Below are 12,460 nucleotides of genomic sequence, written 5' to 3'. Positions count from 1 at the left end.
CGCCAGGTTAATGAACGCACCCTGGGTACAGCAGGCTGTGCCGGGGGATCCCATTCCAGGGCAATGGCAGGCGGCTGGGCGCAAGAGTCTCTTAATGCCTGGGGCGCTGACAAATCAATCATAATAATACATTTAAAAAAATAAAGTATAAAGGGCTCCAGGAAACACCCCTTCTACGTGGCACACAGTTATTGTGAGATCTGTGTGTCAGTGCAGCACTGCTGGGGGCAAAAGCCCTGACATTTCTTTCATCTGATGGTATCTCTGGCTGATTGCAGTTTCTAAGTTGGTGGCATGGTCAGCACTGCAGGGGAATGTGTGAAATCTAGTAATGCGATTTAATGAACTTTCGATAATAAACCAGGGAGCCGGACTGCTCCGGCTCGCTTCTGTTCGGCGGAGCCGTCCTCGCTCCTGATTGGCTCGCTCACGCGCGCTCCCCTCTCTGATTGGTGGGAAGCCTTGCCGCCGGGGGCGCGCGCGTTGGAGTTGCCATGGCAGTGTGGGACGCTGCGCGGCCGGGCGCGGAGGGATCTGGCCGTGCCGCCGCCCCGTCTGTCTTCAAGACCGCATCAGGGCTGCCGCACCGTTGTCCCCACAGGTTTCTGTGCCCTGTCCCCACGAGTAGCCAGGTTCCTGTCTCCACGGGCGGCATCTCCTCATCCCGAGAGGTTGCGGATGATGGGTGAGGGACTATTTTTTTTCGGTCACAGGGGAGAGGTGCGCCTGATGTGAGGCGCTGCCGTGGCGCGCCGCGCCGCCATTTTCCCCTCAGCGGGGCGGGGCCGTGCCGGGCGGGTTTGGCCTCGATTGCAGCCCGGTGCCGCCGCCCGTGCGGCCTCATGGGGCTGTGTTCACCGCTCCAGTGAGGGACCCCGGCACGGGGGTGGTACATGTGGATCTTTGCTGGCCTCCTTCTCTTCCCTGGGGCCTGCGGGACCTGCCTCAGCACCGGGCAGGGTGAGCCGTGCCCGGAGAGTCTCAGCCTTTCCCTTTCGTCCGCCTTTTATCTCATTGCTGCCTCTGAAGTGCGGGGCCCGGCCCGGCCCCTCCGGGCATGCACGCGTAACCTGTTAGCTCAGCATTCTCTGTGTAAAAGGCTCTGTTCGCCGAGCTGCCCTGCTTGCTCTGCAGACTCGTTCTCTCACCGTTCTCTGCCCCTGAGGCGATGCGGGGGGACCAAGGCACCAGCACAGGCAGCCGGCTGTGCTTGTGCACGGTGACATCCGTGCGGTGACACGTGGCTGAACGGGGTTTTGAGAGGACTGAGGCATATGTGAGGGCGCTTTATTTGTCACAGAGTGATTAAAATGCGTTTCCTCAAAGCTGCTGCAAAGCCTCGTGTTTGGGCACAGAGGGTGTAAATTTTAGCAGATGGGTGTTTGGGGAAGAACCTTGTCTTACTGAGGAAAGAAGAGAAACCTGCCTTTAAAATTTACTGGTACAGAGCTGCACTGTGACAGAACGGAAGGATGCATGTTTATCTTGCAAGGATTTTTACGGTATTCTCAGGTTCAGTCGTTACAGAATGGTTTGGATTGGAAGGCACCTTAAAGATCATCCAGTTCTAACTCCCTGCCATGGGCAGGGACACCTTCCCCTACACCAGGTTGCTCCAAGCCCCATCCCACCTGGCCTTGGACACTTCCCGGGATCTGGCACAGTTAAACAAATGTCCTGATACAGGACAGCCAGCCTGCTCGTGGGATTTGGCATCTGCAGACTGCAACTGCTAGATTGACTAAATGCTTGTTTTATCCACTCAGATTCTGGAAATCCTTTACTCTATTTCTGTCTAAGCATGTGATTAAATCTGTAGTTTCAAGATCTGCAAAACAGCTGCTGTCTCATATCAGTGAGCCCTGCCTTTGCAGAGAGGAGGATGGCATCTCCCAGCAAGAGTCCAAAAAAGCAGAAAAAGAAAGGATTAAGATTCAGTAGATGCTTGAATTATGAAGATTGGTGGTGGGGGGAAATCTACAGCTAGAGTCTTTTCCACTTGTGGGTTCCTGAAGGCAGATTGCTGCAGAGGCACATTCTCTGTGTTTGCTCTGTTTTATCTGCCCTGGGATCCCAATTCTCTGAGGAGGTCAAGCACCTCCTCTGCTTTGTGCTCAGTCTGTCTTTGTGAGGTGGATGGACTGCTTGGAGTTGGAGGAAATCTGTAAATGGTGGCATGACAGGAGCCTGTGGCACCTGTGCAAGTAGGGAGGATATATTACTCGTAGGAAGATGTGTTGGGTTTTTCTAATGCCAAATCTATGGCACATCCATACCCAAATCTCTTCAGTCCTTGCTGTTTGTTTGCCTGTTAATTTTGTATGAGAAATTGGTTCTGGGAGGTTTGCTTTTCTTCTAGCTGGCAGTGAGACTGATGTCATTTGGGTTTTGCCTTTTTTTTTCTTTTATGTGTTCTCTGTATTCTTCACACATATATTTGTTACTCTGTCACCTATTGTATTAGTAGCTAGTTTTCCCAGGACTTTTCCACAGCCTTTCCCTAAGCAGAAAGAGAAAACAAATTCCAGAGCTCCAAGCCCTGAGAGGTACAAGGCCCCTGTCCTGTCTTGGTTCTTCCTGGGAAGCAAGGCTGAGAACAGCTCTTTGGGATACATTTTCATGGACAAAGTACAGCTAGTGCTGAAGGGGGGGCTCCGGAGAAGGGGCTTCACCTCGGGGGGAATTGCATCACCGCTTGTCCTCCTAATTGGTGCTTTTTATCAATTATGCTAATTTCCTAAAACCTATAAAAATGTACTCACCCCTGGGAGGGGTTTGTGTGGACATCTTTCCATAACTGCCTCTGAAGGCCTTCAAATAAAGATCCCCTTTTATATTACCTCCTTACTAAAATTATCTCAAGTTTCATTTCTAGTTTGGGATAAAGGCAACAGGAGCAGGTAACTTCCTGAACTCCCATCCAACAGATGCTCTCTTGTGATTTCTGACTCTTTCAGTCAGAAAAGACAGGAAAACATTGCTGTGAGGTTGCAGGAATATCCCAGCAGATGTTTTTGTCAGTGTACAAGAGCAGGGAATATAAAATGAAACAAATATAGATGTAGTTTTCAGACTTTACCTTGAATTGATGGTAAGAAATTTGAATCTGCACTCCTGAGAGGTAAGCTGGGAGTCAGATATTGTCACTAAAGTGCTGGATTGGACAGAATAAACTCTTAAGTGTTGTCTTCTACCAAAAAAAAGTTATGTTCCATGAATACCCAAGAGTCTTTGCAGATTCTTATAACTTGGTACTGAAAAAATAATTGAACATCAGATTTTTTAATTTTATTTTTTTAATAACTGAAAGCTCTGTCTGAAGACTTGGGGTCAGTATCTCTGCAGAAATAAGCTTTTCTTTTGTTCTAAGTAATGTTGTGGGTCTATTGTTTCCTGGAAGCAGTGTGTCTCCAGTGAATCTGAGAGAAATAGGGGTTTAAATGGAGGTTCCTGTAAAGGGCATTTTGCCTCTGTGGTTGCACTGTCTCTGTTATAAATCAATCCACATATCCTGATGCACATACAAGAGAGAAGATGGAATTTTCTGACTGGAGCTGAGTTAGCACTTCAGCATAAGCTTCGTCAGGTAGAACTAACTTTAAAAACCAATAAAATGTATCCATAGTGGGATGTGGCAGTTACCTGAAAGGGATTTTATCTGATTGAAAAAGGCACAAAGGAAAGAAGTAATAGTCTGGAGGTGAAATTTGATAACTCTGAAATGTTTCCAAAGCTGACAGGCATTTTCAAATAATTTGTCAGTGACTGTTCTTTGAAACAGAATGGTGTGTGTAGATGAGAACAGATAGTTCCACCAGAGACTGATTGTAAACCTGGTACTTAATCTCTGTGTTTTACTTACTGTGACAGGAAAATGCTGCAGGTACCAGCAGTTAGAAATCCTTTAGAAATCTGTTTCACTGATCAGTAGGAATTTTAAGAAAATTTAGATTTTGCTGTTAATAAAGTAGTTTTTATGGGTTTTGACAGTTTTATTGTTTTTCCTAGACTAATCCAGCCATGGGTAGTGTGAATTACTCAAAAGGTTCCTGGCTACAAAGATTTGCAAATGGGAAACCTGTGAGAAAACCCAAGCAGCAAGAGCCTTGGAAGGTGAGTGACCCCCAGCATTCCTTCAGCTGCAGGTTCTACTGTGAGCAGCACAGAGAGCAGTATCTGTAACTGGGAGCCCAGGTGCATAACTGGGTCCGGTGTTGGAACTGGCCATCCAATCCCACTGAAATCCTGACAGTGTTTTCTGGTCTGGCTGTGCTTCCACCCCTGCCTGAACTCATCTGTGAGCCCTGAGCAGGAGCTTTGTGTTTCAGTCTGTCCCTCCACAGCGCACTCAGAAATGGCTGTTGCAGCTGTATTAATTCTTACCATTCCATCCCAGTTTGTGCCTTGGTTGTGGAACCCGGATGAGAACCTGATCTTTGTAAAGCAGGTTGTCTTTTTATGCAGACCTTTTCCTTTCTTTACATTTATCCAGAGGTTCTCCTCAGCACCAGCAGAGTGGCGCAGCCAATAATTTTGATTTCAGCAGACATTTTGGGAAGGAAAATATTGCCACAGATTGGCTATCACATAAGGAAGGGCTTCTGTTGTGTGAAGGTGTGAGTGGAGGAATTAAATAGAAGTTATGAAGGGAAGAATGAAATATTGTTATTTCCAAAGTTCAGTAAAATCTGAGAGATGTTTGTTATGGAGAAGGAGAACAAAGAATTCTAAAAATAGCAACAGATTCAATGGGTTTTATTGAGCTCTTGCATCCTTTTGAGCCAGCTTTATTAAATTAAACTTGCATTTGGTGTGTGGAAAAGTTTCTCATAAAACCTGAAACAAGCTTGTGCCTAGTTAGAATCACTTATAGAACAGCCCAGGCTGGAAGGGACCTTGGAAGATTGTCTGGCCCAGCCTTTCATGGGAAAGAGACACCAGATGAGGGTATCCAGCTCCCTGTCCAATTGCATCTTGAGAACCTTCAGGGATGGGGACTGCACCACATCCCTGGGAAGGTTGTTCAGTGAAAGATTGATCTCACTGTAAAAATTTATTTCTTACATTAAGATGACACCTCTGCCAGTGCAACTTGTACCTCTTATCCCTTGTCTTCTTGCTGTGGCTTCTGGTGAAGTGAGCGCCTCTATCCTCTTTGCAGCCACCCTGTAAGTAGCACTGTGATGAGGCTGCCCCTGGACCTGCCCTTTTTCAGGGAGAAGGAACTTCATTCCTTCAGTCAAAGGACACCCAACTCCTTCACATGTGTATCATCCTGAAGGAAAGCTCGTCTGTTCACGAGTGATGGTTCTTAGCTGGAGTGGTGGCCATGTCTTTTTACTGCTGACTTTAGAAAGGATCTGTGACTAGGTCAAGTAAATTAATCAGGCATAATACAACATATCAGTTGTTTCAAATAGTAGGATGTAAGGGTCTTGAAACATGCCAGAAATTTAGATTTCCTCTTTCTCATTTGTTTTTGGTGGAATCTTTAATACTTCTTGTCTCTTCCTTGCTTGCTCTGATGTGTGATGTCCTGCTCATCTTAGTGTAATAAACCTTCAGGAGTGTGGAGCTGGTCAGCAGGGCCAAGGCAGACATGACTGAAAACTACACCATCAATTGGAATTAAAAATCAATATTAACCACAGGGAGTAGCAGGCCAATATTCCATTCTATGCATAAAATGCATTCTATCCCCGAATGATAGATTTGGTCTGCATTGCCTGAACTCCTTGTCTGGAGTGCAGGAGTTAAAGAGCCACATGTTTGGCACAGGTGAGAAACAATGGCAAGGAGGAGGTGGTGTGGTCATGGTGAGGAGCAGCCATGGAGGTCTGGGCATGTACATTTCAGTTCTCCTTCCAGCTCTTCCAATGCTCTTCTGTTGCTACTTAACCCAACTAACTGTTCAGAGCAAATCTTGCAAGGATTTGCCAGCTGGGTTGTGGTATAGTGTGCCTTTAATCATGACACTGGTAATTATTTTGAATTCAAAAGTAAATCTAACTCCTGCTTTAAGTCCTGCTTTCACCTCATGCGGACTTTTCTTATGTTTTGTTAGGCAGCACCTGATCAAAGCCGAGACATCATTGCTTCCGCTCAGTGCATCTTGGAGGGAGAAAATTTTGTGAGGGTAAGAAGTGTGCTTTTTTCTCATTTGCTATGTGCTTTCCTGCATGTCAGTATTTTTAGTTCCTAAACAGTGATTCATGAGAAAATGTTAATTGCCTGTATTCTTGAAAAACTATTTTAGAGTTATGAGCGTCTAATCTTTTCAGTCCACTCTGGATAGGACTGAAGTAGTTACCCTGAATGTGAATCCCAGGTGACATAACTGCCTGTTTGCACTAATATTTGTTCTGTGGGTGTGGTAATTTGTGACAGTGGTGCTGTGAGCAAAGGAAAGGAGGGCTGCTCTGATCTGATCTGATCCAGCAGGTTGCCAGTGCTGCAGGAAAGGTCTTTCTGCTGCCTGTCTTGCACAGTCTGGTGCTTGCAGCCCCCTGCTCTGCAGTGATTTCTGCTCAATAACCTGATGGGAAAAAGTGAGTCATTTTCTGCCAATTTTGCACCACAGCTTCAAAAATTAAGGGTCTGAATGCCAGAGCTCTTTAAAGGGCAAGCTTGGAAATAAGTGGTGAGAAGTGGAGAGAGGGAGGAGCAGAAGGAAGGGCTGGAAAATAGATGACTTGGAGCAGTGAGCAGTCAGGTCAGCCAAGCTGCAAACCTTTACATGTGGAATCTTATTGATCAATAGTTTATAAGGTTTTTATTTTCCATTTCTTACTTAAGGAGCTGGACAGATATTTGAAGCACAATGATTTCCTAGATCTGAGAAAGACAGAGCTTCTGTACAAAAAATATCTTGAGAATGTTTCAGAGCCACTTATGCAAAAAATGAAGAACAAAATGGACTGCCAGTCAGAGAAAGAAGTGTGGAAAAGGAGACAAGAACAATTCTCTCAATATTTAAACTACTGTACAAAGAAGGTATCAATGAGAAACACATTTCTGTCATGGAGGGGATTGTATACAGAGGGCTGTGGACAAGTTCAGGGGTTTAGCTGTTATTTTCTGTCTGAGTAACCTGTAGTTCAGTTATACCTTGCCTATAATTTACTTTTCCCAAGGACTTCTGTAGTGGTGATGTTACAGCTGTGTGTGTTCACCAGCAGCTATGAACAGCAGCATTGCTTGCAGTGAACACGTGCTGGGGTCTGAATATGGTGAGACAAAACACCCTACTGAGCTGTGTTTGCTTCTGTGGGCTGGACCATTTAGTGGGAAAACCTTGAGCTCTGTCAGCTCAAACCAAAGGCTGAGTGAGCAGGGTATGGGCTGCACTCTCAAGTCTACTGATCAAGCTTCATAAAAGAAAAAATATGGGAACAGGGAGATACAAACAATTTTGTTAAGCCTGCATGCAGGTAATGGACCCAACTCATGGATTTTGTAGTTCCGTGTGTTTCAGTATTCACAAAAATAGCAAATTGCAGTCACTGTAGAAAATACTTGTTTGTTTTCTTCGTTTTGCTCTTAATTTGACACCACCTTTGAATATTAGATCCCGCAAGTAAACTTTCTGCATCTCAGGAATGAAAAAAAAGAGAAAAAAAAAGCAGTTATGTAATCTGCCACAAAAATAATACTTTATGAGAGCAGGCAGTTGTTGTCAGTGGAAACCACTGCACAGTGGAGTTGTGAGACTGTAAACAAGTAAACATTCTCCTTATCCAGAAATAAAAATACCATGGGAGCTGTGTTGTTTTAAAGAGACCAAACTATCTTTTTCAAAGGCCTGATGTGACAGACCCATGCATTTAAACTGCATGGAATGAGAAAGAACTGAACCAGTTCTACTGCTGAAGTCCTGGATTTAGGCTGTGTTGGGTGTACTGCAATATCTGGGTCTGCATCAGTCCATCTTGCAAGCTGCTGTGCCAGGTCAGGAGTTCGCTGGGTGCCCTCCAGAAGCAATGGCTGATGTACTGGGATGTGTCCTTCTGCCTGAAGGGGAGCAGCAGCATCAGTGATCAGCTTCTACCTTTTCTCCTTGCTCTGTGGTGCCAGGTCTGTCACCAGCATGTCTGAAAAGCAGGCTGAGGCCCTTCATATTTACAGGACACTTTCTTTGCATAAGTTTGTGTTAACTGTGGCAACATATGATAAATTTTGCAGAACTTGAGACACTTGTGTGGGTTAGTTAATGTGGTTAATTCTGGATTCCCTTCCCTCCCTTCTTTTTGCTCATTTTCTTTTGCTCCTTTCCCTGCTATCAGCCTTCTCCTCCACTTGTGGCAGCATTGTTGATGAGATGGTGCTGTGGCCTGGACCATGAGGTGTGGGTTCAAGTCTTTATTCCAATGTATAGATGGAAAAGCCAGCTCATGAACCCAGATGTGGAGCTGGTATCTTCCAGACCAGTGACCTGCCTAAGGTTGTGGCTAGTGAGGGGTCACTCACTCCTGTTTCTTCTTTTCTTTTTAATATCTGTCTTGCTGGTATCAGAGAATATTTTGAATTGGAAGGGATCCAGAAGGATCATCATGTCCAACTCTTAAGTGAGTGGGATCAAACTCACAACCTTGGTGTTATTAGCACCATGCTCTGACAAACAGAGCCAATCTCAGGGCTTCCTTCTCTGGAAAAACATTTTCCAAAAAAAAAAATTCCATTGTCTTGACTGTCCTAGTTAAGGTTAGCTTCATGAAATCATTGGTTATATATTTATGCCTGTGATAAATTAAAATGAATGGAGGAATTTTTCCTGTTACAGTTCAGTCACTTTCTTTCTGAGGTGCAGTGTACGCAAATTGGGAATTCTTTTTCCACAGAATTCAGAGATTTCAACCACCTCTGGTGCTGTGTTATGCTGTGCCTGGCTCTGTCCCACCCAGGCTGCCTGCTCTCACTGTTGTAACCACCAACAGCTTCTGAGACCTGACCCAGTACTTGCTTCTCCCACAGGGCTATGTGTTTTTGGATGATTATGACCCATCAGAGTATGATCCATTCTTCCAGAAGACGTGCACAGACTGCTGGAAGGTGTGAGCAGGTTTGGAGTCCCACTTTGACCAGCAGGAGGTTAACAGAGCACGTTACTGATGTGCTGCTCTAGGGGAATGTGTTCTAGTTTTACTAACTCACTCCTACTGCATTTAAGCCCCAGAGTGTTTGAACATGGTTTTCACCAGGAACACAGTCTGGATCTAAGCCCAGTTTTTGAGGCACAGTAGCAATGGCAGGGGGAGGTTTGTTTTCCTCATTTCAAATCCATTGTGGCAGCACAGGGGGGTGTCCTGTCTAAGGAAGGTTGGAGAGTTCCCAGGCAAGCTCAGTGTGTGCTGTGTAGAAGGAAATAATCTGACAGCTCAGCTGATCTTTACAGAAGCATGGCAACAGTTTTTCCTTCTCTTAAAAGGATGGAATTCATCAACCAGCACAATGACAGAGAGAGCCAATGATGTCACCTGTGCTCCAGTTGACCACAGCAGCAAGCACAGCTACCAAAGGTACCCTTTACACACTAGGTTACATGCGCAGCCAAAGCAAGTGAGAACAGGCCAGGCAGGTCTTTGGGCAAACTGCAATAAACTTATTGTCTTAAACATGTAGTTCTGAAATGTTGTTACCCAGCAGCCAAAGAAATGTCGAGATGCTGCTCCTCTTCTTCCCAGATCCAGTTCAATGCTCTACAAGCCAAAACCTGCTCTTTTAGGAGGTTTAACTTGGGCTGAGCTCCGTAAAGATAGTGCTGGTGTTCTCTCCTGGAGACAGTGTCCAAGCAGTAAATCAAACTTTTAATATACATCGTGGGTGTTTTGAGAAGGCAGGAAATAAGCAGGGGAGAGATGGGAAGTGGTGTACAAAACATCTGTTGCTTTCTGCAGAGCTGGTGCTGACCAGCAGCTGCTGCCAGTGCCCTCAAACCTGGCCCTCTCTTGTGCCAGTGCAGTCCCATCTCCCTACTGCTGTGGCTGACCAGCAGCTCTGGGCTCAGAGCCTGGAAGCAGAATTCTCTGTCCTCCAAACTCCCATTGTACAGACACAATCTCTCAAGAGTTGCCAAAGTTGAGTTTTATTTAGGATTAGAAATACTGAACCACAGAAAACTGTTAAATGTAACAGAGGTTGACTCAGTAATAGGAAGGTGCACAGATGGCAACTGGGTGGGAAACTGCCAGAGTTCAGGAGGAATTTCTGCACCCGTGGAAAACAAGGGCGCAGGCTGCACAGAACTGTGTGCTGTGCTTCTGCAACACACAGTTTAAAGGAGGAAATAGAATGGTTACAATGTAACAGATATTTATAAACAAACTTTTTTTTTTTAAACCATCCCTGATTTGATGCCAAGAGAAAGTTTTTGCTTTCATTTCAACCAGTTCATGTTACAGTTTATATTGGGGTGACAGCTCCCCAGAACAAACCTTTTAAACTTGTGATAAACTTTCCTTGAACAAATCCTATAAGTTTTTCTCATTATTTCACATTCCCCTGTACAATAAAATATACTTTTTTAAAATCACTATGCATCAATAAACATCTGTAGACAAATTAATAAACTTATATTTTACTCTCTATATACATGTTGGCAATGTCAAAGCTTCAAGGTTCACATGGAGGTCTGCAAGACCAAGGAAATGTACACAAATAACTTATACTTAGGAAAAAATCCGAAGAGCTGAAGAGTATTTTGCCACATTGTTGTGGGTCACAGTATTTAAAATATTTTTTTCTATCTATTCTTCACAACCACATTGTCTCAGCAGAGAACGATAAATCAAACTGAAGCAGAAAGAAAAATCAAGTAGCAGTTACTGATTCCAGTGCAGAACTAAAGTCAAGTAAAGAACTATGCTTGATTCTTAAAAGAATATACAATATATTGGAGACTTCTCCAGTGCTAAGGCTTCTTCAGCATTTAACTGTTAAAACGATCATCCTGAGATGGGAAAATTCCAGTGGATATCACTTTTAAGATTTCAAATGGAATGATTCTAGTGCTGAGCTTAAACCATTCCTCAGTCTGTCTGTCAGACTAAGTGGTAAAATATACAAACAGCTTGGTGCCACATTTCTACATAATACTTTTTATGGCCCTGAAAATGCAAACATTGGCATCCAAACCCAAGTTATTCCAAACTAATAAAAAGGCACTGAGCTATAGTACTGTATTTACAGTAACATTTGTGTTTGCATAGATCAACAACAACTGGGAACACTGCAAGGAACTAAGCACAACCAGGAACTAAGAGGAAATACAGAAGCAGCAGGAATTCTTGCTTAATAACCAGCATAGGACAAGGAATCTTCTACCAAAAGATGTTCAGGCTGTTAGCTTCAGTTGTCCTTCATAAATTAAAAAAAGTGTTCTTAGAGGAGTGTTTTCTGATCAAAGAGCTGCAGGTCAAAGCGCACCCACACTTCTCCTGTTGGAACCTCATGCAGCAGTAAGTGTTTAGTTGTGGGGCCTTTGCTCTCTTGTTCTGTTCTGATTTTTGCTACTGGAACTTCAGTGCGACCCAAAAAATCTGTTGGGCAAATGAATTAGAAATTTCATTAGGCAAAGATATTGACCACAGAAAATCAGAGTGAGGCAGGTTAATGCAATGCTGTGGGGAACATGCTCTGTTCCAGAGCACTGCTCGCAGGTTTCCAGTTGGATGGACCCCAGCCCTGTGTAAACCAGCCAGCAGTGACAAAAAGGGGTATTTTTAGAAGAGAACAATGCTATGGAATTAGGATGTCACGGTTTGAGCTATGGGCTTTAAAAATACTCTTAGAAAATACCCTTTCAGAAGCACAATTTCAAGTGTTCTTCAGTTTCAGAGCTGGCTGGTCAGAGTTAGGTGATGGAACTTGTTTACAAAACAAGCTGAGGTGCTCAAAGACAGTAAAAAAATCAGCTGTTTTGGCTCAGCCAACTTTTAATTATGCCTATATAGCATGCTTTTTACTAGAATGATTTTTAACAATTACCTCTACTAGTAGGTTTACAGTCCTACTCAGAAATCATAAACTTTCTGTGTGACTATTTCTTACATAAAATCTTTGTGTGTGTGTGCATTAAAAGGTTCACCATGGATTGAAAAACAAGACTCAGCTATCCAGCCAGACTCACATTAACTCACAGGAGAAAAGACTGAGCTATGGTTACACACAAGGCATCTCAGGTCAAGGCAGTTCCCTGCAAATTTGCAATAATTGACTGTGTGTCAGAGCCCTGAAAAAGCACTTAACCTTTCAGAGAATATGAGAAGCAACTGACTGCTAAAAACGTGCTCAGTTTCCAAGCAACAACAAAGCTGATCAAGCTGTTGCTGTGAAAATATAACCCAGGAACTTATTTTTGAGCACCTATTGTGAGTAGAGCTTCTGCTCTCAACTTGGCTGTCTCCTCAGTCTGACAAGAAAATAATTGTGTGTCTGATACAGAAGCCAGACTGGGATCAGATCT

General features: G+C 44.1%; 2 protein-coding genes across 8 annotated transcripts in view; one reads left to right on the top strand and one right to left on the bottom strand.

Moving 5' to 3' along the window:
- The first annotated feature begins 791 nt into the window (after nucleotides 1–791).
- The window catches only part of FAM228B (family with sequence similarity 228 member B), a 35,364-nt gene continuing 23,695 nt past the window's right edge, over nucleotides 792–12,460 (top strand). The window contains exons 1-6 of the mRNA XM_030944388.1: nucleotides 792–960; nucleotides 4,009–4,113; nucleotides 6,065–6,136; nucleotides 6,796–6,993; nucleotides 8,971–9,048; nucleotides 9,425–9,515. Coding sequence (XP_030800248.1) covers nucleotides 4,021–4,113; nucleotides 6,065–6,136; nucleotides 6,796–6,993; nucleotides 8,971–9,048; nucleotides 9,425–9,451 — 468 coding nt within the window. The 5' untranslated portion in view covers nucleotides 792–960; nucleotides 4,009–4,020 and the 3' untranslated portion in view covers nucleotides 9,452–9,515. The remainder of the gene's footprint in view (nucleotides 961–4,008; nucleotides 4,114–6,064; nucleotides 6,137–6,795; nucleotides 6,994–8,970; nucleotides 9,049–9,424; nucleotides 9,516–12,460) is intronic.
- The window catches only part of ITSN2 (intersectin 2), an 80,459-nt gene continuing 78,072 nt past the window's right edge, over nucleotides 10,074–12,460 (bottom strand). For 5 of the 7 annotated variants that reach the window (XM_030944384.1, XM_030944380.1, XM_030944381.1 and 2 more), the window contains one exon: nucleotides 11,377–11,534. In XM_030944384.1, the coding sequence (XP_030800244.1) occupies nucleotides 11,377–11,534 (158 nt within the window). Of the gene's footprint in view, nucleotides 11,535–12,460 lie in introns of all 7 variants that reach the window. The other 2 variants (XM_030944379.1, XM_030944386.1) reach the window with 1 other exon arrangement.

The sequence above is a fragment of the Camarhynchus parvulus genome, chromosome 3 (assembly GCF_901933205.1).
Source record: "Camarhynchus parvulus chromosome 3, STF_HiC, whole genome shotgun sequence".
Lineage (NCBI taxonomy): Eukaryota > Metazoa > Chordata > Aves > Passeriformes > Thraupidae > Camarhynchus > Camarhynchus parvulus.
Note: the sequence above shows the minus strand (reverse complement) of the source record. Positions and strands in the feature narration are given on the sequence as shown.